This window comes from Aquila chrysaetos, chromosome 7, assembly GCF_900496995.4.
Source record: "Aquila chrysaetos chrysaetos chromosome 7, bAquChr1.4, whole genome shotgun sequence".
In the NCBI taxonomy this organism is placed as follows: Eukaryota; Metazoa; Chordata; class Aves; order Accipitriformes; family Accipitridae; genus Aquila; species Aquila chrysaetos.
The window spans coordinates 2474411-2501144 of NC_044010.1; the positions used below are offsets into that span (position 1 = coordinate 2474411).

Here is a 26734-nt window from a genome sequence, read left to right on the forward strand (position 1 = left end):
CAGAAGATTGGCCGCCCGGTAGCACGTGATTTGGGGCGCCCCCCCCCCCGCCTTTTTCCCCCCTGGCGCCGCCTTTCCCCTCAAGTCACGCTGAGGGGAGGGGCGGGGCGTGAGCGCGGCGCGTGCGCGGCGCGGGCGGGGAAAAGGAGGGGGAGGGGAGGCGTGTGAGGGTGGTGGTGGGGGGGGGGGGTCATGGCGGCGAGGCGGCGGGCGGGGGCGCGCGCGGCGTGAGGTGAAAGGTGAGGGTGGGCGGCGCGTCAGGCAGGCAGGCGGACGGACGGAGGGACGGACGGAGGGACGGACGGGCGGACGGACGGAGGCCCATGTGGAGCGGGCGCGGGAGGAGCGGGAGCAGGAGGCTGAGCCGTCCGCGCTGCCCGGGCCGAGGAGAGGGGAAGGCCGTGAGCCGTACCGCCGGACCCTGTACGCAGTCAGCGCGGACGCCGGTACCGGCCAGGCCGCGGCCGCACTATGAAGGGGTGAGTGCGGGCCCGGCGTGCTCTCTGTAGAAACTCGGGCCCGGTCCGGTCGTTGACAGGACGGGGCGGGGGGGGGGGGGGGGGGGGGGTCGGTCCACGTTTCGGTCGTTAGCGTTTTTGGTAGTGCGGGCGAGCGGCCCAGGCGGGGCGGGCGGCGCCGCGTTCTCGGCGGGAGGGCGGAGGGGGCCGAGCGGTGCCGTCGCCTCAGGGCCGGGGCCGGTGGGGGGGGGGGGGGGGGGGGGGGTTGGGTTGGGGGGGGGGGGGGGGGGGGGGGGGGGGTGGGGGGGTCGGTGCGGCTCTCCCGCCTTTTGGGAGAGGGGCCGCCCGTACCCACCGGGGGGGGGGGGGGGGAACAGGGGAGCCCGTTTTAGGGGAGAAAACCCGGCAGTCCCTTCGCTGCGCGGTGGTGGCCTTTCAGCCGAGCGAAGAGTTCCCCCCCCCCCCCGCTGTAAAATTTATTCCGCTGCCGTAGCGAAAACTCTCTCCGTGCTCAGCCCTGCCGCGCTGAGCCGGTGGAACGCCGCGGTTCTTCGTTGCTCCTGAGGGATGTCGGCTTGCGGGCTCTAGGGAGCTGCAAAAGGGAGGGAGAAAGCAGTCGGCTGGGGGGGGGGGATGCTGGATGCTGGCTGTTTTTTCGTACTTGTCTGGCGACAGCGAAGAAACGCCGTTGGGGCTGTGCGAAAAAGCTGCCGGCCTCGGACGAGTGGTTTTGCAGCACCGTTGTTTGTAACATCCTCTTAGCACTTCTGTTGGTTTAAGTCTTTTTAAGTCTTTATCTACGCGGAGGCTGTACGACGTGGATGGATGAAGACGCGCCGTGTTTTGTGTCTCGATTTCTGTAGCACGCTGCTTTGGGCCTGGCGTCGCTTCTCGGCGGCTCTTGAAAAGCTACAGATTTTGGATGTGGTCGGCTGAAAGACTCGGTTTCCTGCTCAGTGGAGGCGGTGAGGTGCGGTGTTTGAGCAGGAGACGGGAGGCCTTTAGAGTCACGGTTCTGCTCTGGTGTTGGGTGACCTGCCTGACCTTGCACAGGTCACTTTGGGACAGGTTTTTCAATGTGGGTTAAATCACCTGATGTTTATTAATTTCAGCATCACCCGTGCTCCACAAAACGTGATTCTTCCACTCCCTGCCTCAGTTTCTTCATACGCACAAGGGAAGTTTTCCACGGCTGTTTCACAAAGGAGTATTAAACCAGTCCCCTTGAAACTGGTGTTATGCAATGCTGGGTATTATTATTCCAGTTTGGCAGCTTAAGGCAGGGTGAATGGAAGCTGAAGCACTTAAGCTTTTACTAAGAAATGGTAAGGGGTTTAGCTTATTAGCAATTGGGGTGAGGTCACATGATAAGGCTGCTTGATAACAGATAGTCAGTTGTTTCTTATAGCGTGGAAGCCACCTCAAACGTCATGAGGGGCTGGCAGGTATCTGTAGAAAGAGGTTCAGCGATGATGGCAAATAAACTGACTCTCAGCTGACATTAAATAGGTGTGTTTGGGATATCGGGCAATCCTTTATTCACCTGCACCACCCTACATGAAACAGGGCGCTGCGCCTCTTAGTCATCTTATAATGAGGATGACAGAGTTTGCAAGAAGGGAGACAGCGCTGATCAGCCAAGATGAAGTGGCAGTTGACGTGATCATTGTTCAACAGCGCTCCTGATGAAACCGGGTTTCTTTTTATCCTCCGTTGACCACTCTGCTGCTTTCTCTAGCTTAGCCCTGCTTTGGCTGTATGTCAATTGTGAGTTGAGTGGCAGGGTTACTGGGGCCTGGATGCATGAGGTGGAAAGCAGCCTGGACATGTCAGGCCAGAGCCGTGGAGGTCTCCTGGCAGGCCGCAGCCTGAGCTGTCCACTGTGCTACGGCGCTTCCCAAGGGGCTGAGCCCTGGCTTTGTTTGTGCTCCTCAGGAATTCTCATTTCAGGGAGCTTTTCTACCTTTTGTAACTTTTCTTTTTTTTTCCAAATAAAAAGCTATGGAGGAAAAAAACCCACATACCCCTCTTCTGCTTCCAGAGCACCAAACTTTATTTCTGTTACTTTACTTTCACTTACAGGCAGCTTCATCACTGATTCGACTTCAGAACTGATCTATTTGGGTTCTGTGCTTGTGTATTTCTGCTTTTCTGGTTCTCCTTCATCTCTTCGAAGAGCAGCGTATTCCTGTCTTGTCAGAACACTGTTAGCACCATGGAGCAAGTTCTTGTGCAGAATAAAATCTTCATATTGAATCCAGGTGTTCTCTAAAAATTCAGACTGAGGCAAATAGGCCGATAGAACTCAAATTGAAAAATAACCCAATTTAAATACAATGAGAGAATCAAAGGACTAGATGAAGATTTCAAAAGGAATATATTAAATTACATAGGAGTGCTCTGGAACAAAACCAAATTGTTTGTCAAGCTACAAAGATCGGAGAAGATCCCTAAAAAACAAGTACTGTCAGAAGATAGGTCCAAAAATAGATCTAAAGCTTCAACTCCCAACATAGAGAAACTGATGTGGTGTTTGAAGGGATCTGATCTGTCTTCAGTATTGAATCCAAAATTGTGGATCAGTTCTTTTGAACAAACCGACTCCATCTGAGTACTTTTTCTGGGAGTGTATGCGTTGCGTAGTAACCCACACCACAAAGTGCAGAGATAATTTTGGGAGCACTAAGACCCATAACATCAGCTGTAATTATGAACAGTCTACTTTGGCAGAGAAAGAATTAAAAAAGAACCTAGCAAGTTCACTGGCATTTTGAAATTTCAGATCTAAAAGAGATTGTGTAGTCAAGGTGTGTTGCTTGCAGCCCTCTTTCTTAGCTCTCTGAATTCAAAATAGCACATAGCAGTGTGTTAATAATGCATAGGGGGTTGTTGTGTCTCTGTCATCAGGGCGTTTGAGATCAGGTGATGACTTTTACAGAGGACCTCTGGTTTCAGATATAGCAAAAGATTTTTTTTGCTTTCTCAGCAGCTTAAAATTTTGTGGGTTTTCTCTTACTTGATGAGTTAAATACCAGCTTCTGAACTGGTAATTGCTATTACCTCCCACCTGCTTTTGTGATACTTGGCTTTATGTTCACTCTATCCTCGTCTGCTGAATGATTTTAATAGTTTAGAGACTCGTTGTGTTTCCCTTTTTTTCTTAAATGTGAGCTGAAGAACTGAGGTAGTTCACTGTTCTGTTAGTGATCTTCATGATTCTCTAGAGATTCATTTCTTTTTTCATTTATTGTATTCCTAAATGTTGTTATTGTTAGTTCTGGAATTTCAAAATCTATTTTAGAACTGGATTTGCACGAGGAAAAATACCAGTGGGAGGGACTCGGGTTCTACTGTCTGTAGTAATTTGCCTGTTTTTGTAGAGCAGATGTAAATAATACTCCCTGTGCTTCCCTTCTTTTGCAGTGTTGATTCACTTGTTGCTCAGTGGTTTTGTATTTTCGTTACAGTTGTTTTAAGAAAAGTGGTTTTAAGGAAAGAAGACAGAAAACCCTGCATTGATTCTTGAGCATTTGCTGGTCGCAGTCTGTGGCCTTTTGGTCTTACAGTAAGGGTGCTTTTCTGACCCATTTCAGTTCAGATGAAGCCTGTGAGAATAAGTCCCTGCTGCCCTTACCTAAAAACCACATTACACAAGGGGTGTGATGCAGGACACGCATGCTCCGTCATATGCTTGTACCTGCTATGTGACTGGGAATACCAGATATATAGAGCATGTATCGCATGTTGCAAGCAGGGCCTGGTGCCTGTGATCCTGTGCATATGTGTTATTTTGTCACATTGACCAAACCCCTCTCCAGTTTTGATGGGAAACACCTGTGGGATTGTCATGTGGCAGCACGCATTGAGCCACATGATGAAAAACTGATTGAAAGAGGGAGCAGAGTGCTGTGTGTTCTACTGCTGTCTCAGAAAGTAATGTGCACTACTTATGTGTAAGAAACTTACAGGAGACTGCCTCTAAACTTTTACATGTTTGCAGTTAAGTCTTATGCTTCGTAGTTTCTAAGGGTCCTGACTTGCTGCAGAGGAGCCCTTCAGACTACATGCTACACAACAGGTAGCTGCTGCCACAGAGGACTTCATAACCCGGAGGCTTTGCAGGCTAGTGCTATTCTAGCTGCCTTTGCAGAAGAGACATCACAGCTGGGGAATACCGAGCATAACAGAAAAATAACGATAGTGTTTTCAAAGTACGGTAAGCTGTTATGGGTAAGCTCTGAGATAACTGCTTGTTTTGCCCGGATTCACAAAGTAAACCCTTCAAGGTCCTGAAGCTGTGCGTGTTTCTCATGAGAACAGGGAAGGTTTTTTCCTCTCCTTTTCTGAGTTAGTATTATAGAGTTCGTGCAGAGCTGTTGATTTGTTTCCATTTGCAAGGCACAGTGCTAAGCTTAACATATATGGGAGGAAGTTCCAAGTTTATGAGAAAACTGCTGAATTGTCGTATGCACTGGAGGTGGGACAAAAAAAGGTAATTGAGCTTGAAAATCACTGTTTGGTTTTAGGATTTTTCTGAACCTAGAAATGTCAAAGCTATACTCTCTGCATTTAATTTCATGGACGGTAAATTTAGACCTTGCCTATATGCATGCTTACAAATGGCTTAATATCTTCTAAATTAGTTTATAAAAACTCAATGTGGTTTATTATAGGTACTTTAGCCTGATTTATAGCTCTTACCACTTTGAGTTTAATTCCATAACCAGATTAAGACATTCCACGAAGTAGGAAGGATTGGGAGGATAGGAAGGTAGCACAGGGATTGTAGCTATCTTATTGAAGCACTTTAGAACCCAGTCTTGTCTTTTGAGTGGTGTGTGACCACTCGGTTCTTTTTACATGTATATGTGGCTTGTTACTCTATAGATTGGCTTGCTAGGTTGGGACATTTCTTCTGTGAAGGAAGCAGTACCTTTAGTAATCACCAAATGCCACAGACTCTGCTGCCATCTCCTGAGGACAAGAGAAATGATGCAGCCTCCTTTGCCACATTAATCTTTTCTAAAATGGGGAATAATGGGTGATGGTTGAGCCAGAAAAATAACTTTTATCCAAGTGCAAATGATTCAGAGCTTGAAGAGCCTTCCCATTTGGCAAGCATTAGAAGTGTTCAGACCAATAATCTGAGAAGGCGCTAGATATTTTTACCCGGAGGAGGAAAGGACAGGAGAAGTCGGATGTTCATATTTGTTTGGGAATTGATAATAGAGAAGTGCAGTACCTCCTTGCATCCCTTCGGCTCTGAGGCAGACAATGTTAGGATCACTTTCTGCTCCCTGCTGAAAGAGGGGAAGGTCAGAAGTTACCTATGTGGGAGTTTTAGAGCAGCAAAAGTTTGTCGGGAGGGAGATCTGAAGTGCGGAAGTGGGGGGGAAGAGAGAAGCTGTCTATGCATAGAAGAATTGCTCGGTATTTGGAGACTCTTGGACTTGAAGACCTGAGAGCGGAGAAGCACGGCATTGAAATGGGGTAACTATGCTTTGACACAAATACACATTGAATTAATTTGTTATGGGGAGGAAATGAAATGAGGCTTTATAAAAAATAGAGCCAAAAACATTTCCACAACACTGTCACTAGGTGACTAAGATGAAGATATTTGGATTTTCCTGGGGGCAGAGTAATTTTTTAAAAATGGGTTGAAAATACCATGCTGCATGGTAAGATCTTGATGCATGAAGTACTTCCTGAGCTCACTTGGCCTTCTTCCTCCCTCTCCCTATTCTTTTCCAGGCTCCATGTGATTTTTGGCCCTTAGCAGACTAGAATCTTGATCCCTGAAAAAAATTCCTATTTCCACCATCTGAACATTGTATTTATTCTCTCTTTGAGAGTATGGGGTGAGACCCAGGGTAGCAGTTGAAGGCTTGTGAAAGTTTTCTCTACATGGCACTTGGAATTTCTTGTCAGTAAAGATCACAAATTAGGTTGAAAATTGCAATTAAAGGAGATTTGTTTGTTTTTAGCTCTTTTAGCACAAATTTTTATTTGAGAACAATTCATTCTTACTGAAAATTGGGGAAATGGGGGTGGAAGAACCTTTTTGTGCTTGATAAGTTAGGTGCTTGCAATGATTGTTGCCTTAGAAGTATTTGAAGGTAAGTGCGTAAACCTGATAGCATGTTCTGTTAATTTTTCACAGTATGTTATTTATATAATGCATGATTTTAACACCTCAAAAGAAAAAAAAGAAAACAACCCTGGGACTGAAATCCAAAGTATAGGCAGGAGACCCGTAATGACCTGCCATTTTTTCATTACTAATCTGATGGACACAGGCATTTGTAAGGAAAGGTGTTTCAGTGACCTATAGAAATAGTTTGCCTGAAGCAGAGAAATACCTTTCTCCTGATATGTCAATTCTATAGTTTGTTACCTAATTTAAGTACGAGAAGTGCCCCTGAGCTATATAGATTTATGTAAATAAGGCACTTTGTGAACCCAGCATCACTTCTGTTTTGAATTTGAAGGTAAGCCTCTGTTCTTACCTAAGCATCACCAAGTACTTCATGAACACTAATTAGCGAAGGTTCGTGATCTCCTGGGAGGCAAGTAAGGGTTGTAATTGTTATATCGAGGGACACTGAGGGTATGGAAAGCAGCAGTAATTTATAAGGTGTCTCAGGGTATCGGTAATAGAGACACAACACTGATTTTGAGCTGAGTTGTTTCAAACTAGTGAAGTACTTCTGCTTTGCAGTCATGGTTCAAAATCTGAAGTTCTTCTGAGCTTGCTTGGCTAATAAGGAAAAGTGGTTAGACCAGCAATGGAGAGTTAGGATTTCTGGCAGCTCTTTATCTGCTCTATGATCGCAGGCAAGTCGTTTCCTCTTTCACCTGACTTTGATGCACCTGGGATAGACAGATATAATATCTAAGCCTTTACCTCATGAGGTGCTCTGAAGCAGCAAAGTGTTACGGGCTTCTAAGTGATGTATGTATGGCTGCTTTTCTGTCCTAGACAACTATATTTTTTCCTGATATTTTAAGTTTAAAAATTCTGTCAGCTGGGCACAGTGATTCCTGCTCTCTGTATCCAGCTGCAGATTGAGATAGCTTCTGATTTTCTTGGGAAAGCTTATTTTTATTTGACACTTGTTGAAATTACCTCACTGCCTCCCCCTTGCACTTGCATAATCAGATAGTTGAGATACTTCATGATTGTACTGCTACTTTAGCTTTAGGGTTGGGTTTTGGGGTTTTGTTTTGGGGTTTTTTTTGAGATCAGAGTTGAGCCTAAATTTGAGGTCTATAGTACAACTCAAAGAACAGGTTTCTGCTGGGAGAACTGTGAGGCTATTATGGCATAACTTCTTCTTGCATGTGAAGACCGGCCAGTCTTTTGTACAGTGGTCTGGTTTTCTAGGTTGAAACAGAGTGAATTATCCAAATATAATGAAGAAACCTTGACTGCAAGATGCTGTGTATTTTTTCGTTATAAAGGAGAGAGGCAAGGAGGGTCTGAAGTATGTCTTGGGGAATTATGATGCATGCCAGGGAAACCTATTCACACTGAGATGCATTTGAATCGCAAGGCTTGAGTGAAGTCTTCTCTTAATTCTGACTCTAAAATTGCTTAGCTTTCTTCTGTACATCACTGTGCCCTTCTACAGTCCAGCACACAGCTGGGGGTAACTTCCAGCAGGGTATCAGGTGTCATGCAAATACATGTTTTCAGTAGTAAGTGGGGCTAAAGAAGATCAGGGGGGCTCAGAAGCAAATTGGTAGGACTTTTGGCATGCTAGGCTTGCACTTATCCTTCTGGTTTTCTGACAAGTGAAGCAGAGTACATTTACAGCCCACAGATCTTCTAGATAATTGAAAACATACCGGTCTGCCCACAAGAACTAGACTAACTTGTGCGCCTAGCAAGACAGCTCATCTGTTTTTGAAAAAAAACAAACCAACCCCAAAACCCAAAACACTGGAGAAGCTCTTTAGGCTTTGGAGTTGAATCGAAGCAAAGCCACACCCTTCAGGTCTACAGCTTTCATAGCTCTGGTTTGGTTTTATTTTATGAGTGGATTATCCTGTCTAGACTCCTGCTTTGACTTGGAAGCCAAAAGAGAAGCAATAAAGCTAGTTGGCTGCTTAGTGGGTGACAAACCTTCTCTGAAGTTCTCTAATTTGTTAGGGCACTTTTCTCCCCCGTGCTCCCTCTCCTGACTGTTTGATGATACCTCAGTAAGTTTTGCGAGTTGCAGATAGAGCTCTGCTAAATTTAGCGTGCCAGATGCCTTCAATAAGCCTGAGCCCAGCTATCAGTTACGCCGAGATCTGTTTCAGTCAGGCATATCCCTCTGGGGAGAGACTTGCACTATTTAAAGTTGAATGAGACTGAGATTCTTACAGCATTAAGAAACTTGGAATTCCCCCTTTTTCTCCCTGATGTTGGTTCTAAACTAGAGTTCAACACTTGCTATTCCCTGGGACTGAATTTGTGTTTCCTCTTGAACTGTAACTCTGGAAATTGGCTTCCTCTTGAGCTATCATTCTGTATAGCAGTTGTCCTTCGGTATATGTTGAGAGGCAAAAGGCAGCCTTAGCATAACCAAACACTAATGTCTCGTTTAGCCTGTTACTTCCACCAGTATAAATTTAAGACATTATAGGAAGAATAGTGTTCAAATCACAGCCCTGTATAGGCTGCAGATAGAGAGGAATGCAGCTGCGGCAGGACTAATTGGATTGCTTTTGGTCCTACAAAAAGTGTGAGGGTTTTTTTTCTAGCAAGTGCCTGAAGGATCTTAGGGCACTGGCATGCAAGAGCAGGAGTGTTAATGCTGATGTTCTGGGCGTGCATCCAGTTTCAGTAACTGCTGCATGTCACCTCACTAAAGTCCCACTTCCATTCGGATTTTGTGGATCACTCTTCACTTCCGCTCTTACATTGCTGGGCAGCGTTGCTGTGTGCTTTTAATGAACAGCAGCCTTACACACCAGAAACTGGTTCCCTTCGCCAGTGAAGTCTCAGTGTGTTTTTTTTTATCCCCAGTAGCTGAGTCGCTGTATGTTGCAGTTGTAAGAAATGCAAATGTAGTCCCAGGATATGTCAGGAAAGTGCTTCTGGTAGAGATGGGAGAAACTTATTGCCATTGTACAAGGCAATAGTAAGTATTTGGGGTGCTGTAAGCAGTTTGTGTTTAAGGAAAATTAATCTGAAGGAATGGAAGGAAGAGCTGGTATGACAATAGTTGGGATTAAGAGCCAGTCTTAGAGGAGGAGGCCAGGAGCTTGGTTTTAGTTAGAAGAAGGAAAAGTATAAAGAGGTCATTGTAGCCCTCTGAAAAGGCATGTAGGATAGGCTGTATTGGTAGCTATCAACTACTGAAGCTAATGAGCAACAAAAGACAGCGTGTGGGTAGACTTGAGTACGTTTAGGATGGAAATCGGAAGAAAGCCTAAATAGGAGAATAATGGTAGCTTGGGAACAGCCTTGCAATGGAAGATGTGTAAGTGGCTTCAGAGGGCTGGTATGCCATCTAGGAAAGGGTATGGATTTGTAGAACACTGTAGTAATAAGAGGCCTGACATGATGAGCCAAGTCCCTCATTTCTCCGTATTAAAAACAGTTGCTTGGGATGGGGTGGCTGACTTGGTCCAGAAGCTTTGACACCTAAGATGAGTATAGTTGACTGTTGTGTGGTCCATGGAGTGCTATTTGAGATGTTGGATGCTGGTAATAAGTCTGTATCTTCCTAGGAATATTACTGGAATAATAGAATAAAATAATCTGTTAAGGAAGGGCGTGTCCCTTCTGGGCACTTCAGGCTCTTTATACATCTTAATGTTCTCTCATATGCTAATTTGAGCTCATGATTTAACTTTTTTCTTTGCAACAGCAGAGGATAGGTATTTCTGGTACAGCCTGTACTGAGCTGGAATGCACAGGACTGTCCTAGTCAGACCTTAGCTGATACAGTAAACTTAGCGTTACTGATTTGGCTAAGAGGTAACTTGAAGAAGCAGGTCTACTTGTAAATAGCTATTAAAAAACAAACAAACAAAACAAACCCCAAAGCTATTTCTATTACTCCAATGAAAAGAAAGGAGTGACCATTCTGTGTCCTTTGTTACAGGTGCTTTGTCTTGGATCTTTTGAGGCTGGGGTAGTTTTAAGTCCTTAGGTTCAAAGCGCATGTTGTTCCGTAAATGATAAGGTGTAGCACAAAAATCATCTCTACGCAGAATGATCCCTGTGCTCCTCTTGCATGGTACTTCCAGTTCAAACTGGGGTAGGCTGGCACTTGTGCTCAAGAACCGACCGGTTCTGCCTCTGGCAATTTTTTTCTCTTCTTTACGCTGGCAGAAGACTTGTGTGGTGAACCCAGTCAGGGGACTGATGTGGGTTAAAACTAAACTTTCCTTTTTTTGGCTAGGTTAGTTTTAATTGGGGTTGGTTCACCACATTGTTGCACAAATGTCTGTGCCAGCAAGAGCATGGAAATGAGTGGCTCCGGGACAGCAAGACTGCTGCTTTCAGCAGCAGTGCCAGCTTTCCCCTGTTTTTACTCCAGGCCCTAGTGGCACTTCTGCTGCGCTGTCCTCGGGCAAAGTGATGAACTCTCATGATGTGGGTCGTCTTTTCCATGTCCTCATTTAGTTTACTTACTAAATGTTTTTGTGTGTAATAGATGTGGTGCTGATTTAATCAGCTAGTGCTATACATTAAAGTAATTTATGGTTTGAGTACATACTATTGAAACAGACTCATTTAGCATATTGATTTATGCTTCCTGCAGTGTTTCTCAAACTTTTTTCGTATCATCCTCCAGGCTAAATTACCGGCCCTGGTGCAACTCTCAAGCAATGAGGAAACAGCTAGTGATGGAGCACAGGAGGCAGGCAGGAGATGGCAGGAGGCAGCAATGATTGTGGCAAGTGGTGAGAGATAGGAGGTGAGCCCAAGGGCTCTAGGAGATCTGTCAACAGCACCTTTTAGCCACCTACTATTGGAACTTGTTTCTCTGGCCTAATGCCAGCCTCGGAGGTGATGTCTTGGCTCAGCAGCTATGAGCAGCCTTAGGCTCTGCTTCTGCACTTATTTATTCCCTGTCTGAAACCTTCTTGGTGAAGGTCTGTCTTCTGGCCATGGTCCCTTTCTCAGCCATCTTGTCCTGGCTGCCCCTGACAAAATATCTTTGTCCTGTTGCACCGTCATCGAAATACTCCATAGTGACTGTCTTCTAATGCCTGATTTTTTGCTTCATTAGTAACTAATTAATTTTAAAATAATATTAGAAAACACACTACCTGATAATAGTCTATGTCAGAGATTTTTTGGTCAGGTATAAAGAGGGACTTGCTCTAGAACGACTGTGCCGTCAGCTCATTATAAGCATTCATGCTAGCGTTACTGATCTACTGAAGCTTGGATCTACTAATAACAAAAAAAGTATCACCAAGGTTAATATACTACTAAATCTTTTGGACAAGAAGTCTAGGCTTTCAGGGGACTGAGTGTGAATGTGAGGTTTTTCTCTTCCCTTACTCACCTTCTGCTCTGCAGCTAATCTGGTCTAACTACGCAGTTGAGACCTGCTCCCTTTGGTTTCTACTCCAACGCAGACTGCAGCAAAAGAGGCTGCTGGGTCTTCTCTTTACTCCTAGTGTAAGATTACTGAGGTGCTCTACTCCAGCAAAACTCTCTCCCCGACACAAGTACACCTGGGAATCCACATGCCACAGTTTTATTCCTACCCGTTGTGAGGAAAAGGTAGCAGCACTGCTGGCTGGGGTTAGAAAAGGGCACAACTTGCCTTCTGCGTGCCTGAAGAAGCCCTGCCATGCTAGGCTGAACAGCTGTGCTAAGCTGGGCGTAAAACAAGTATTACAGTTACCCCACCATCTAACAACTTTGATCGTGTGCTTGTTTACAATGGGAATACTTCTGTGCTGTGAGGAGATCATCCTTATTAGCTCAGTACTTAGTTTATGTTGGAATATAATTATCAAAGGGGCTTGCACAAGTGGTGATATATGAAGAAAGGAATCTTAATATTGAGAGCAAAAATAATCTACAGGATGGAAAAGGCTGTGAAACAAAGGGCTGGTGGCAGTAGGAGTCATGGGAAAGAGATACTGCAGACTATTTCAGCACAATGTAGTGGTTTATAGCTAGAAACTTTAGAAATACATCCCATTGCTGTTGCTTGTAGTATGCCTGGGTATCTTGACGTGGATGAGATGCAAGAATATGGAGACTGTTGGATGTGGATGAGCTGCAAGAATACGGAGACTGTTGTTTCTTCTGTTGTTCTTGGGATCACTGTTGGAGAACATACTGTCCAGTTCTAGTGAGATGTCTCTTGAGATTGCTGTACAATCGGGCAGAGCTTAGGGGCAAACTACAAGGATTCGTTGCTTAGCAATTGCCCTTGCAGAGAGAGAGGAAAAAGATCGACATGTTCATTGTGGTAGGTGGAAGATAGATGAGGAGCTGCCTGGAACAATTTGCAAGAACCCATACTGGCATGAGATGCTTGACACTGGGGGCCTTTTAATCTCTTTGGTAAATGTGTGACAAAAGGTTAGACTTTGAAGTCAGCAAAATTCAATATGTAAATGTCATCCATTAATTCTAAATAGTAACTGGAACATATTAATCTGATGAAAAATTACAAAATCATCAATAGTCCATTAGTTAATGCTAGATGGTTCTCTAAAAGGTAGGCCCTACTTAAAAATTGTTTAGCTTCTGTAGGGCTCACTAGGGAGATTGTCTGATCTGTGTCATACCAGAGAGTGGGCAATGGTGATCGTTGATATCTTTGCAGAACTGAAGACTATTGTTTGCTGTAAAAGAAAAGGAGAAAGTGGGTGTGAGGGCAAGTTATGCTTATTGAAGTAAACATTAAAGGCTCTGTTCCTCTAGCTTTTTCTGATAGATTTGCAGGCTGCAGTTCAATGCCTAGAAAGCATTGTATATTTATCACCCATCAGTGGTAGCGACAACTGAAACTGATATGATATCTGGAGTACTAATCATTTAAGGGGTTTTGATGTATAATCAAGGTCAGTTAATGAAGCAGAGACAGATTATACTCTGCATTGTTTGGTACAGTTCTTGAAGAAAAAAGTTGGTGGTTGTTATCTCTTCTTTGTTTTACTGTATTATGTAAGTTAATCTGGGCTGTTGTGTCCTAGACATCAACCTATTTGAAAAAACAAGCTACTAAGGCACAAGAGGCATTGGGGGTGGCATTACTAGAACGAACTTGAAGGCCTGGCATACGAGGATCTTAGAAAGCTGCCTTTTTGAAAACAGAATTTGACTTTTTTTTAAAAAAGGCAAGCGGTGTCTTTACCAGTGTTTGGGCAGAAAACAATCTGGTTGCCTGTACGTATTTGGTAAAACAAGGCTGAGCTGAACCTAGAATTGTGTGTGTTTCTAACTTGACATGCATTGGCTGTGTACCTGCCTATGTATTCTGGTGACCATTTGGGAAAAGATTTTGGTTGTCTTGGTTTTTTGTTTTCCATTCTTGTAGTCCTCCTTAAACCTGTCTACCTACACCCAAGAAATTGGCTTGGGCAATATGAACAACTAGTATCTTGGGGTTTTTTGGTTTTGTTGGGGTTTGGGTTTTTTTAATCTGTTTCTTTGTATGTAGTGTTTCTGTCAGGAAGTTAGCCTTGGAAAGGGGAGAAGCTTGGTCTGTGTCTTCTCAGTATAATTCAGTGCTGGTATTTTAAGGTTGTGATTCTGCTCTCAGTCAGCAGGAAGATTGACTTCAGTGATGATTATAATGCGGATATCACCTTCAGAGTGGCATGCTTGCATATCAGCAGGCTTAATATGAGTTTGCTGTGCACCGTATTGTTGCTTTTTAGACACAGATGTCTAGTAATGACTTAGTCTTGGTCTAAGCATAAGCTTTATATTGATAGATGGTAAAATTAAGGCTGTCTTTGAAGCATGGATAAGGACTTCATTTTCTCGATCTCTATTCTAGCCTCCTGACGCTCCCATCTTTTCTTTGTTGTTAGTTTTGGGTTTCTCCCCCCAGCCCCCCGTGATCTTGATGATCAGTAAGGAAATTAATGGGTTAAAGTTAAAGCTAATACTTCTACAGAGATTCATGTTCTCCTGTCTCCCACCCAATAGTGCTATGGTACATCAGTGTTAAGTGTGACCTGAGAAACTTCTGGCTGTATGGCACTGACTGAAATTAGGTTTGGGAGTTAAGTCTTCTGTTGGTGGCTGATTTAATTGTATGGGTTGGACATGGCAGTTCAAATATGTATTGAACTGATTATTAGGTGGGACAGTTCTCTAAGCATAAATAAAATAATTAATTTTTGGTGTCCTTAGAAGTTTTGCAGTGTGTCAGATGTTAAGCATGTTTTGATTTGTTCCAGTAGCCGGATCGAGCTGGGAGATGTGACGCCACACAACATTAAGCAGCTGAAGAGGCTAAACCAGGTCATTTTTCCTGTCAGCTACAATGACAAGTTCTACAAGGATGTACTGGAGGTTGGCGAACTAGCCAAATTAGGTACAAATGTTCTTGCCAGTAATTGTGGGCTACGGTGGCAGAAGTCCTCATCATTGCTATCCATAATGGTTTTGAATAGCAGATCCTTCTATTTTGTTGTTTTACATAACGAAAAATAACTGTTTGGGAACCTCAAAAAGCCACAGTCCCAACCTCAGAGGGTTTGTGTTCTAAGTAGATTAAATTTTACTGGGAATAGGCCTGTTTTCTGTTACAGCAGAAAACTTGAGATATGTGCGCTGCCAGCTTACCTCCTGATGTCATTGCTAGTTGGTTTGAACTGTAATAAGCCACCCACTGTGTCAGAGCACCATTGGTAACTTCACTCCAAGAGTTTAGCCACAATGTATATTTTATCTGGATGGGAGAATTAGCAAGAGGGAATGAAGGAAGATACAGGGCATAAATGAAGGAGTTTATATGTACAGTTTGAGACTTGTGACTGATAACACTTTGTTTCCCTCCCTGGCAGCCTATTTCAATGATATTGCAGTGGGAGCAGTGTGCTGTAGGGTGGATCACTCCCAGAACCAGAAGAGACTGTACATCATGACACTCGGATGCCTGGCACCCTACCGAAGGCTAGGAATAGGTAAGGAGGTTCTTCTTTTGTATCTGAGTCATCAAAGAAAGCAGATTGCTGTGCAGCCTTCTAAATGCTCTTTCAGATTTTTAACCAAGATAGTGCACTTTTAGACCACTGATTTCTTTGGAATGGACTTTGGGGAAAGAGTATGATTTATGATGTGCTCTTTTTTTCCTGCCTTTCAGAAATGGACTTTTTGTAGAACTCTCTAATTCAGGATTTCAGATTATTTTAATCTTAATCACATTATCATGCTGTGATGTAAATACTCCGCTTCTATAGATATGAAAATTGATGCACAGAGATAAGAAATAATTTGTTAGAGGTAATGACTTGCATACTGGCTGTATACAAGTAGAACACAACACTCCTTCATTGGGTTATCTCTTCACTCTTCTAAATGTAGGGGGTTTTTCTATTTATTTTGTCTTTATCACTACTGATTATTGCTGCTCAAGGGTAGTACCTGCTTTCTGTCTATACTGCATTTAGTTCTTTTCTCCATGTTGCAAATCCATAGGCCAGATTAATCAAGACCTGGTAGTTACGTGTTTGCTTTGACAAACTGGAATGAAAAGATAACTTTATTTTAAATTATTTCACCAAGTCTTTATTAGAAAAACTTAGCAATGCTCTCACTGCTTCAACAATTGTTTTGACCATATTTTGAGGTGAGTTTGAGCCCTTGAAGCTAGTATTTAAATAAGCTGCTTTAGACGTATGATTCTGGGCTGTCGGGTCTCTTTTCTCCAAAGAAACAAGGAATTAAATTTTGCAAGCAGTCAGAAAGATAGTGAAATACTTATACACCATGTTTTATTTGCCTTTCCTAGTTCTCACAAGCTCTGTCATTTTAGCCTACCTACAGTTAACCTGCCTCTCCTCAAGAAAGCTGTTAGCTAAGTACAGACTCGATTGTGCACTTCTGGTTTTCTTAAGTATCTCTTTACCTTTTGGCAGGAACTAAAATGTTGAATCATGTCTTAAACATCTGTGAAAAAGATGGCACTTTTGACAACATCTATCTGTAAGTAAATGAGTTGCACTTGTGCATTTTTGGAGTGATGATAGAGACATATATGGGAGGAAAGGGAGGGAGATCCAGGAGCATTTTTAGTATCTGTTTCAGTGGGATCATGGGGACATCTTGTAAGTACCAGCAAGAAAGCTAGGGGTCATATTCTGGGTTGCTTGTGTGATGCTGAGAAAACCAAAAGCTTGCTTGCTTTAGAAGGGCTTCTGCAAATTTGCTGAGTTTGAAAGTAGTTTAGTTACAAAATGATGTTGTATAGCAGAATTACATTGTATGACTAAAAAAAAAAAGGAAGGAATTTTTTTTGCCATACGGTGTTGTCCTCAGAATAGAAAATACTGCAAGTCTTGCATGCAGTTTTGATGCATTTGTTGTCTGTCTTTTATGACGGTACTATATGGGTTAGAACATCAGATCAGAGGTGCTTGCAGGCACTCTAGGTTCACATTCATTAGCAAGGTCCAACTGCTTATTCCCATTCTTGCACTGTGCCAGGTCAGCTGTTTGTGCAGCAGCACAGTAAACTAGGTCAATGACCTGACCCAGCTGGGGAAGCTGTTTTCAGTTTTGTTTCTGGGTGTTGTTTTTTATTTTAGTGTGTTTGGGGGGTGGGGGGTTGTCTTGTTGGGTTGTTTTTAAATCAGCTGCATGTCTGCATAAGCACTTGGCATGTTGCAGACATGAGAACAAGCACTGGGGTACAGGACAGCGCTGCTTTAAAGAGCACCGCCATCCTAATAGATCCCCATGGAAGCAGAGCCTGAAATCCATAGATGCCAAAGCTTTGCTTCCCCTTCACTGCTGGCTGCACGCTTCTGCTTTTTCCTGTGCATTGGTGTCTGTGTGATTACCAAGTGAGCTGATGCAGTTTTTGGCCAGATTGCTTCTCTGAGACACCTTCTTCCTTGTGCATCACTGCTGGCTTATACCAGTACAAGCACAGTGCACTGGTAGAGATAGTCCCACAGCAGGTATGGTTTGGATGGACTTGCATTGCCACAGAACTGCACCCTAAACTCTTGCTGGGACTGTTGAAGATGCTTAGTGAGGAGTGTTTCATACACTGGTATCACTAGATGGAGTGAGTTTCTCCTCCAGCGTAGTCCACCTCTGCCAAGGAGGTGCAACGTCTTCCAAGTCCTCTATTGTTGTAGCTTTGTGCCATCTCTGTAAGAGGAATAGGTGTTTTAGAGAGGAGTCTGAGTAAAGCTGCTTTTGGCTTGTATTCCTGCTCTCCTGCTGCAGAAGAAGTGGTAATGAACCCTGTGATACCTCCTAGTTGGCACAGGCTTTCCTTTTTGATTTTGCATGTTACTGTGTGCACAGTGAAGGAACTGTTTGCTGCTTTTAATGCAAAAACCAAATCCTTCATAATCCTTCTTTCCATTCCATCTCCAATCCCAGGATTCTGGGGTGACAATAAATAGCCCCAAAAGGTGGGCATAACAAAGTTCTTTTAGTGGCCCATTGATTTCATTACTATGTCTGTTGGTTGTGCATCTTCTATCTGAATGTATTGTGCAGCTTAGCACCCAATTTGATATCAGGGCCTAAATTTGTCATTATTATAAAGTTCCCTTTCAGCTATTTGGTGCTTATTGGGCTTAACGCTAAGATCTTTTGTTTTGTTCTGTTGTTGCTTCCAGAGTTGCTTTGGTTCTATGGTTATGCAGCATGTTGTCATGACAAAGTGATTCATGAGCTTGTGCAGTGTCCACTGAATTTGGGGAGTGTTTAATGAATGCCTTTTGCTGAGCCAAACATCTTTTCTTTTCTTTTTTTTTTTTTTTTTTTTGATGGAACTTATGCAAATAAATGTCCTAGTCGCTTAGGATGAAGAACTGATGGCTGTTTGTTTTGGAGGCCTTGAAACTCTTGGAATATGATAGCGGGATCCGTAAAACTCTGGGGGAGATAGATAAAAGGGGAAAGGACTTTGTAAGTCCGTAGGGCGGCTTTGTGCTACCATTGCTTTTTGTGAGGAGAGAGGGGTAGTTAGCAGTGAGCAAGCAGTTAAAATCGTATCAAACACCATTGCCAGTTTTGTGTTGCAGCATGTAGGGATAATCACTCCAACAACTGTTTTGGTCATCTGAGAAGTGTCACTACAGGAAGTTAAAATTGGCTCTGCAGTGAAACTTTGTTATATATTTCCACAAAATATCTGTTGCTTCCAGATTAATAAAAATTGAAATTACTGAGCTAGTAATGCTTCAGAGCATCTCTGGTATTGTGTTCCTTAAAAGAGCTTTACTGAGGAGAAACATTTGCCACATGTCAGAATGATTGCCACAGGCCATCCAGGAGCTGTGTGTTAGCTCAGGATTGATTTGGTAGGACCAAAATTTCCAGTCCTGAACTGACATCATCATTCTTGTCTCTATCTAGATAGCTCCTTTTCTTATCTTGTCTCTGACTGTTCTGAGTGTGGAGGCAGAGTACTGTACCACAGAAAGTTCTGATACCTGTCTCTCTATCCTCCTTTCTGTCCCAGGCATGTCCAGATCAGCAATGAGTCCGCAATTGACTTCTACAGAAAGTTTGGCTTTGAGATCATTGAGACGAAGAAAAACTACTACAAGAGGATAGAGCCCGCAGATGCTCACGTGCTGCAGAAAAACCTCAAAGCCCCTTGTCTTGGCCAGAACGCAGATGTGCAAAAGACCGACAACTGAACAAAACCCCAACGAACACTTTCTTGCACTTGCTTGTCGCCAAATAAGGAAAGAGAGGCCTCTTGATTTTTTCTTTTTCTTTTTTTTTTTACTCCATCCCTTCATCCTCTTGTTTTTTTTTTTTTCTTGACCTCTCTCCAACAAAATGTAATGCTTCTTCCAAGGATTGTCCAATCATGTTTGGGGTTGGTTTTTTTTTTTTTTGAGCTCTCCTTTCTGGGTTTTTTTGTTTGTTTGTTTTGGGTTTTTGTTTTTGGTTTTTTTGGGGTGGGAAAAGGTGTGCAGATCTTTTAAGTTTGAGGTGTGGAGGGCTTGAGCAGGTTATCCTGATAACAAGTTTCCTTCAGAATTATCTCTTTCAGTAAGCAGAATGTAAATCCAATGGGGGGGGAAAGGAAAAGCAATATCTTGTCCTTTGACTCCTACATTATTGTGTTTTTTATAACCTACAGGGTACTTTACTCCCCCCCAACCTTTGAATGTTACTTCAGTACTTCCCACTCTTCCTCTTAATTCCCCCACCTCAAAAAAAGTATGTTTAGTTCTTCCCAATATTTTTGAGTATTGCTTTTTCCTCCATCTGTTGCTGAGAAGGGCGGGCTACTTTACCATACCTTTTCACTCTGCCTGGGCTGATCTTTTTGAATGCTTTTTTTAAATACTCCTCACCCAAGCTGGTGCTACACTTCTTAACTGACTGAGAGGAGGGCTTAGAGTGGTCTTTGGTTTTTTCTTATTTTCATTTACCCAACTCCCAGCAGACTTCTGCCAGAGTAAGAGCTAGATCTGTTGTTGGCAAGAGTAACCTTGTAAAAATATGAATCCTGAAGCAAGACCCTTGCTTTAAAAATGGGTGAATTGCTGTAGGGCTCACTGAGAGTTAGTTTTAGCTGTGTTGTTGGGATGGGAAAAGTGACTGTGACCACGTTACCAGCTTTGATCACATAAGGCAAGCACCCATCTCCAGATAAATTTGTTACAGCTACTAAATCTGCGGTGACACATCTGAGATGAGGCAAGGGTTGAGGAAACCAGGCAGCAAGGCTGAGAAGGTAAACGTGAATCTGACCCTAATCACATAGCTTTGCAGGGGTCTCCTGGATTTGCTTGGGATTGGCTTGGCTTGCTGTGTTTATGTGCTCCTTTGGGAAGAGGTAGTGAAGAACTGCACAGTTTGCTCCTTTGAAGATTATTTTCCCCTTTCCCCGTTCAGTGGTAATAATGCAGTTCCCCTCTCGTGAGAGGGTGTTCATGGAGCACCAGAGAAAAGTGGCATATATTAGAGCATTTTATGGGTTTGGAAAATAGGCTGACTGGCTTCTTCCTAGTACTGTAACCTCAAAGCTACAGTAAACTCTACTAAGCTCTGCTTTGCATCCTTTCATGCTTTGTTTGCGTGAATATCAGTGCTTCTTTCTATGCACTGTTGCCAGCAATTTTATGTATGCCAATACAAATACCAACTTGGGCTTGGACTCTTCTCCAAGCACCTGGGAAAGTGCACTGAGCTGAGACAACACCAACCTGCCCCATCCCCCAAGTAGATATTGAACTGCATTCCTTTCCTGTTTGTTTTTTAAAGTTTAAATCCGCATCTTGAATTCATCTGCTTTGAAAGCCTCCAACCTATAGTGCGCATTGCAGCATACATCTGGTTAGTAGGTGCTGTCCGGTCACTTGAGGGTGACTTGGGAACCAAGGATTTCAAGACGGGAGTTGTGGTGAGGCAAGGGATGGCACCCCTCATTGCACATTATGTGGTCTTTGATACCCGAGGGGGGATTATACAAGCTGCTCCAGAATTACTCCTCCTTTCCCAGAGGTGCGTAGTGTTTGTTGGAGTGCATCTTGACAGACCTATGCTGGAAAACGGCTACTTTATTTGCTGGGTTTGCACTAATTGAGTCTTAGGGATGGGCAGATCGCTAACAACAAAAGCCCCTCCGCACGGCCTGAGCACCTGTGTTTGCAACACTTGGTGGCAGACTCTGGCTAGAAAGATGCAAACAGTTTCCTTGGCCAGAGGCAGCCTAGTTTTGACAAAAGCTTATTTTTAGTACTGCTAGGACCTGCTCGCACTGGTTATGTTGGCAATTCCAGCATCTTTCTAGAAGGGGATGTATTGAAGCACAATTAGCTTGTCATATGCCAACATAGTTTCCCTGGCCATCTGTAGACCAAACCAAGAGAAGTACGCAGAGAGAGAGCGAGAGATAGTATTGTATTTGAGGATGTTTGTGCAGCACAGCTGTAACTCAGACCATAGCTGCCTCTGGTGCCAAGCAAAGTGCTCTTCATTCTTCTAGAACTAAGTGGTAAGTGTTTGGGTTGGGTAGATGGGTGTGGGGATATGAACTCTTAGGATTTGCTGTTGTCGTAGGCTTCCACAAATCGGTGTGTTTCACAGACAGTTTTCCTTCAGGTTTAAAAGTACGAGTCTGATGTCTGAACTTACTTGGATTAACCTTTGTTTCTGTCTCTTTTTGCTTTGGGCTGCCATCATTCTATGAATGTATCCCTGAAAACAATTCGTAAAGCTCCTATTCCACAGCAAACCTGCCTCATTGTAACTTCTGCTAAAATGTTTTGTAGGAGGTGGAAGAGAGAGTAACCACAAATCTAAGGTTCCTTTTCCCAGGCTATTAATCCTGGAAAACGGTTGTTGAATCTTGAATACAAGGTTTAATCTAAATCTCATAAAAAGCTGTGTTCCCTGTACATGGATAAGGGCAAGTGAAGGTCAGTAGTTCTGGATGACAAACAGTTGTATTCTATTAGTGCATCAGCTGTGTTGAGTGTGGGGGGAGAATGCTGTATCTTAGTGCTGTTATCCAGAGACACTGAAATTGTGTGAAGTATGGGCTTATGGCAGTAACTTCACTTACTTTGGCTGTTGCTGCAGCAGGATCTCCTTTTAGCTTGAAAATAACAGCTTATGAACAACTAAATTTTTTAAAAGTTGGGAGTTTCAGTGGGGAAAAAAAAAACCAAACAAAACACTGGCACTTCCTATTCTGGATGAAGATCTAGCAAGAAAAATGTATGTGACTAACAGCTTTAGAGTGTAAATTGTGTATATACAAGTTATTCCTGAATCTCTGCAACTGGTTTTGTGATACATCGGTTGAAGTATGAAGATATTATCTACAAAAAGACTCCTACTGGAGGAAACCATGGTACAGGGGAAAAAGAATCATCCAGGAGAGATATCCCTCATTTTTGGGAGGGGGAAGGGAGAGATTTTATTTTGTGTATAAGAAACTGGCTGAGTTTACATGATGCAGCTAATGGTTAAACCTGCCAACTAAATATGACATACTGTTATGACTGAAACAAACTTATGTGTTATTTCGTTAAAATCTTGATGGTGCCCTGTGTCTAGTAAAAATTTGATCCCCCAAATTGTTTTATTCTCCCCCATCTTGTAATCCAGGGTCAGCTGCTATGCACAAAGTCTGTGTTTTGTAAAGTGTTTGCTGACTTGGATGTTTCTTTTGAATCTGCAACTGCTTCCTGATTAATTTGGCTAAGACCACCCCTGGTCTCTTGAGTTAAGATTTAGGCAAAGGTATGCTGTATGCAGTTTACAGATGCATTCTCAATGTTACAAGTTAAGTTGCAGGGGGAGCAAATTCTTTACAATAAGATGGTCCATTTTTAATCTTTATCATTGCCCTTGTTGTACATCAGGAGCATGTTTTTGTTTTTCTCAAACTCTTTAGAAATACCATTCAGAATAAACGTGCACTATTTGAGTTATGTCATTTACAACTTGTCATGTGCATTTTTTTGCAGTCCAGCTGTTTCCCTCTGAAATCAGATATAAAATATTCCTCCGATGTTTCATAAACTGTGTAACTTGGAAGATTTCTAACATGAACTGTGAGTTGGGCTGCTGTGATGAATGCCATGGGTGTCTGACAACTGAGGAGAGTGGGGTCTGTTTGTTTGTCTTCCCTGAAGTTATGAGCCTTTTCTCAGAAATACTCGGTCTTGTGGGGTGGTGGGGAGGAGAGGAAGAGGAACTGTCCTGGAATATTTTTGCATTGACTAGTGAGCAGTCTTGAAACAAACCGACCAGCCATCAAGAACTCTGTGTTTTGGGCTTTGTAGGTTCAATATTTTAAAGTATTCGAATTAATTGCTAGCTATTGCAAATCTTGACAACAATCTTTGAAAAACTATGGTCTGTACCTGTAAAAGTAACTGCTGTTCAGATGCAGCGAGTACTCTTCCATGCTGACTTTTCTCAGAAAGGTATTTAAGTAAAACTCACATCTCTTCTTAACTATTCCAGTCCCTTCTGTTAAAGCCATTTTTTGTCTGTAGTTTCCTTCTGCTCCTCTCCTGCTTTGAAGTGCCATTTATGAAGTGATGAAAGTTGCACTGTGGTACATTTTCTGGGGAAGAAGAAATGTTACCCCAAATATCATCTATTCTGTTCATATAAATATTCTATCTGCTTATTTAAGTTCCTCTAGAAACTGCTTTATCAGTAGATGGAGTTGCTGCAGTCATTAGGATACCATGCAAAAGCAAAGCTCAGGCTCTGAAACTTGACTGTGGTCTTGAGCTGCTGCTACCAGCTGTCTCCCCTGACCTCTGCTGGAGGGCCTGGAAGGCACAGCTGGAGATGAACTGCTACCAGGAGTGCAACCTTCATCACTCTGCCCTCACCAGCAGCTGCAGAACCTGGAAAACTTTTGCTGTACTTAAACTGCTGCAGCTGTTCTCCAAACCACTCAGCTTTTATTGAGCTCTCATGGTTTTTTTTCCTTCCCCATGCTCATCCCAGTCACCTCTCTAATGGCCTGTACAGTTCTAGACAATTCAGTTACTACTCCCTTACAGGGAAACTAGCAGATAACCCCTGATCATTCATGTTGCCCTTTCCTGAAGCTTTGCTGGTTCTACTAACTAGTATCTTAAGACAGGCAGTTCCGTTTCCCTCACTGTATTCAAAACTTGGTTATTTGTGGGGTCCTTACGGTGTGTTATTATCTTTTAGTTATAACAGTTTGCTTTTTTGTTGTTGTTACTGAGATGATTATTTAAAGAACAGTTAAAATGCCACGATCTAATAAGTGAGTAGTTAAGTCATTCACTCCATGTGAAAAACTGGGATTGTTGTTTTTTCCCCCCAGTGTGTATATCACCCTATTTACCTGTGCTGGATATAATTTGCTGTTACAGTGCCCAGTCACTCAGCATTAGAAGGGTCACCTGTTATTCCTCATTCTTATTATCTTGACTAACCTCCAGCAAATTTTTGCCTCACTACTTTCTTTTTTAAAATACTGTTGAGCATTAGAGACCCCAGCATGAATCTTCGACTCCCCTGTTGACTTCCCACTAGTTTGAAAACTGATCTTTCCTTCTATGCCCTGTGATGTCTGCCTTTTAATCAGCTCTCTGTCCCCGTGAGGATACTGTCCTCTGATCCTCTAGCAGCCTAGATGACTTAAGAGCTGTTGGACAGGGATCGTTTATTTGAAGTCCTTTTGAATATCTACCAAACCAATCTCTGTGAGCTGAGTGTTGTAATCTGTTCCTGGCAATACTTTTTCCCCTGTAGGGGTTCTCCAAATCTATTCAACTCATCTAGTCCAGTTGCTTTGTATGGGACATGAGATTGTTGCTTAGGTGCTTTTCTCTTGGCCATAAAGAGGCATCAGTCAAACCAGATGATGGAAAGGTTGCCTTTTCTGTATCTTTTTATCCTGCCTTCTTTCCATTCCCCCCAGCGCTTTAGTACTGCAAAAGCACTCAGTTTTACTACCGTTTTGCCTAAAGGCTTTGTGGTAACACCATCTCAAGCTGTCCAGGCTGTGAAGTGAGTTGCCAGCTTTCTCTTCCACTCACTTGCATGTATATGGCCCACAGTCCAAGAAACTCCTGTACCTGGGGAGAGATGCACTGACCTCTCTTCTGATGGCCTTTCTGTCGGCTGCTATATCACATCATACAGACTTAGGCCATTACTGTTCACTAAATGATTGAATCGAAACCTGCATGACAGCCAAGTATTATGCCTTCATTCAAAAAAAATGCACTCAAGTTGTTCTTGGTTAAGACTAATCAAAATAAAGCTGCAGAAACTCTTCCTTTTCACCTGTCACACTAACAGCAAATTATCTCATCTACTCAGTCTAAAGCTTTTCTAAATATTGGTGCAAAACCTGTTTTGTTTTTTTTGGTTTTTTTTTTAAGCTATCTCATTATATAATTACTGGTTTATATTCACTACCAGAAACAGGCTACTGATATTCAACAATTTCCTATTATATATGATTTCACCAGTGTATTTTTGCCTCCTGCTGGATTTTTGCTACTGTATTTCCAATATCTAAAACTGTATGAGTAGCTTGAAGATTCACAAGCTGAAACATTCCAGGACACAACAGGGTTGCAGAACGTAAACTTGGTTTTGCTGCTTTGGACATCGGGTGCCTCTTTAGTGAAAATCTTCACTGAAAAAGCACACTACCCTTTAAAAGAGGCAGGGGGGGAAGTAACTCAGTTTATATTGGAATAAAGTGACAGAGCACAGGTATTTCAGATTTAATTTGTCTTCCCATCTGGTTGTGTCAGAACTAAAAAAATACAAAAACTGAAAAAGTGCACTTACATTTATACTTTACACTGTGAAGTTGCTATTTACAGTAACTTTAGAATTTTTCTGCAAAAACAGCTAGGGCCTTAAATTACTTCACAGCTGGCAAATGGGTCTTCCACTTAACACCAGCTGCAAGATTATTTTGCAAGCAGCAGCTATTCAAAATGAAATGGTTTTTTTTTTTTTTTTTTAATCTAATTGCCACTATGACTCATTTCAGCAGCAGCAAAGTTCTTGGATGCTGCTTCAGAAACTTGTCCATGCTCTGTATTATATAATGTTTTAGGAGGGTATACGGACACAAGATGCTTTCTGGGGAAAATGGCATCTGTGTTTTCCATAAAGCCTAAACATCACAGCTCTACCTTTTTAGGTTGTCTCAGAAAGAAGAGGCTTTGCAACACCACTGTTGCCTACGGATGAGCAGAGAGATGATGTACTGGTAAGATGCAGTTTGTACTGGTAAAATACAGTTTGTACTAGTAAAACACATTTGAAAAGAGTTCCAGAAAATAACTTGCAGAACATCTGTGGAAGGAAACGGTTGAGGCTGGAAATAGGACGCTACCTTATTATGACTAGGAATTGAATTAGAGCGGTGTTAGCAGGAACTACGAGCTGAGGTAGCGGGGAGTTGTTAATGATTCAGACTCCCCAGTTTAGCGGAAGAAAGAACGCTTTTCTTAAGCTCTGATTTAATTCACGAGGAAGGTGGACGAAGGGTTTTTAAAATCCCAATTCCTCCCCAGAACTTTGATTGCGGGGGCAGCGGGTCAGCAGTATTTCAGTGTATAAATGTTATGGCCTCCTTCGGGTGATTCCCAGCGCCCGAGCAGCTAAACTCAAC

The 26734-nt window shown here is 42.9% G+C and overlaps 1 protein-coding gene across 3 annotated transcripts; it reads left to right on the forward strand.

The window, feature by feature from the left end:
- The first annotated feature begins 243 nt into the window (after positions 1–243).
- Positions 244–23039, forward strand: NAA50 (N-alpha-acetyltransferase 50, NatE catalytic subunit). Of its 3 annotated transcripts, none has more exons than XM_030020850.2 (5): positions 244–479; positions 14844–14977; positions 15450–15569; positions 16524–16590; positions 19091–23039. In XM_030020850.2, the coding sequence occupies exons 1-5, from the start codon at positions 472–474 to the stop codon at positions 19269–19271; spliced, it is 510 nt and encodes a 169-aa protein (XP_029876710.1). In that variant the 5' UTR covers positions 244–471; the 3' UTR covers positions 19272–23039. The 3 variants fall into 3 exon arrangements, with proteins under 3 accessions (XP_029876710.1, XP_029876709.1, XP_040980689.1); XM_030020849.2 differs by having other exon boundaries at positions 245–479; positions 14841–14977; XM_041124755.1 differs by lacking the exon at positions 244–479 and adding an exon at positions 5408–5948 and having other exon boundaries at positions 14841–14977.
- Positions 23040–26734: the final 3695 nt, after the last annotated feature.

Bases quoted from the DNA above. Each gene is read 5' to 3' on its own strand.
- NAA50 (XM_041124755.1), top strand. From the start codon at position 5,869: ATGCATAGAAGAATTGCTCGGTATTTGGAGACTCTTGGACTTGAAGAC. The intron at 15,570-16,523 runs GTAAGGAGGTTC...ACCTTTTGGCAG, and splicing joins CTACCGAAGGCTAGGAATAG to GAACTAAAATGTTGAATCAT. The intron at 16,591-19,090 runs GTAAGTAAATGA...TTTCTGTCCCAG, and splicing joins ACTTTTGACAACATCTATCT to GCATGTCCAGATCAGCAATG.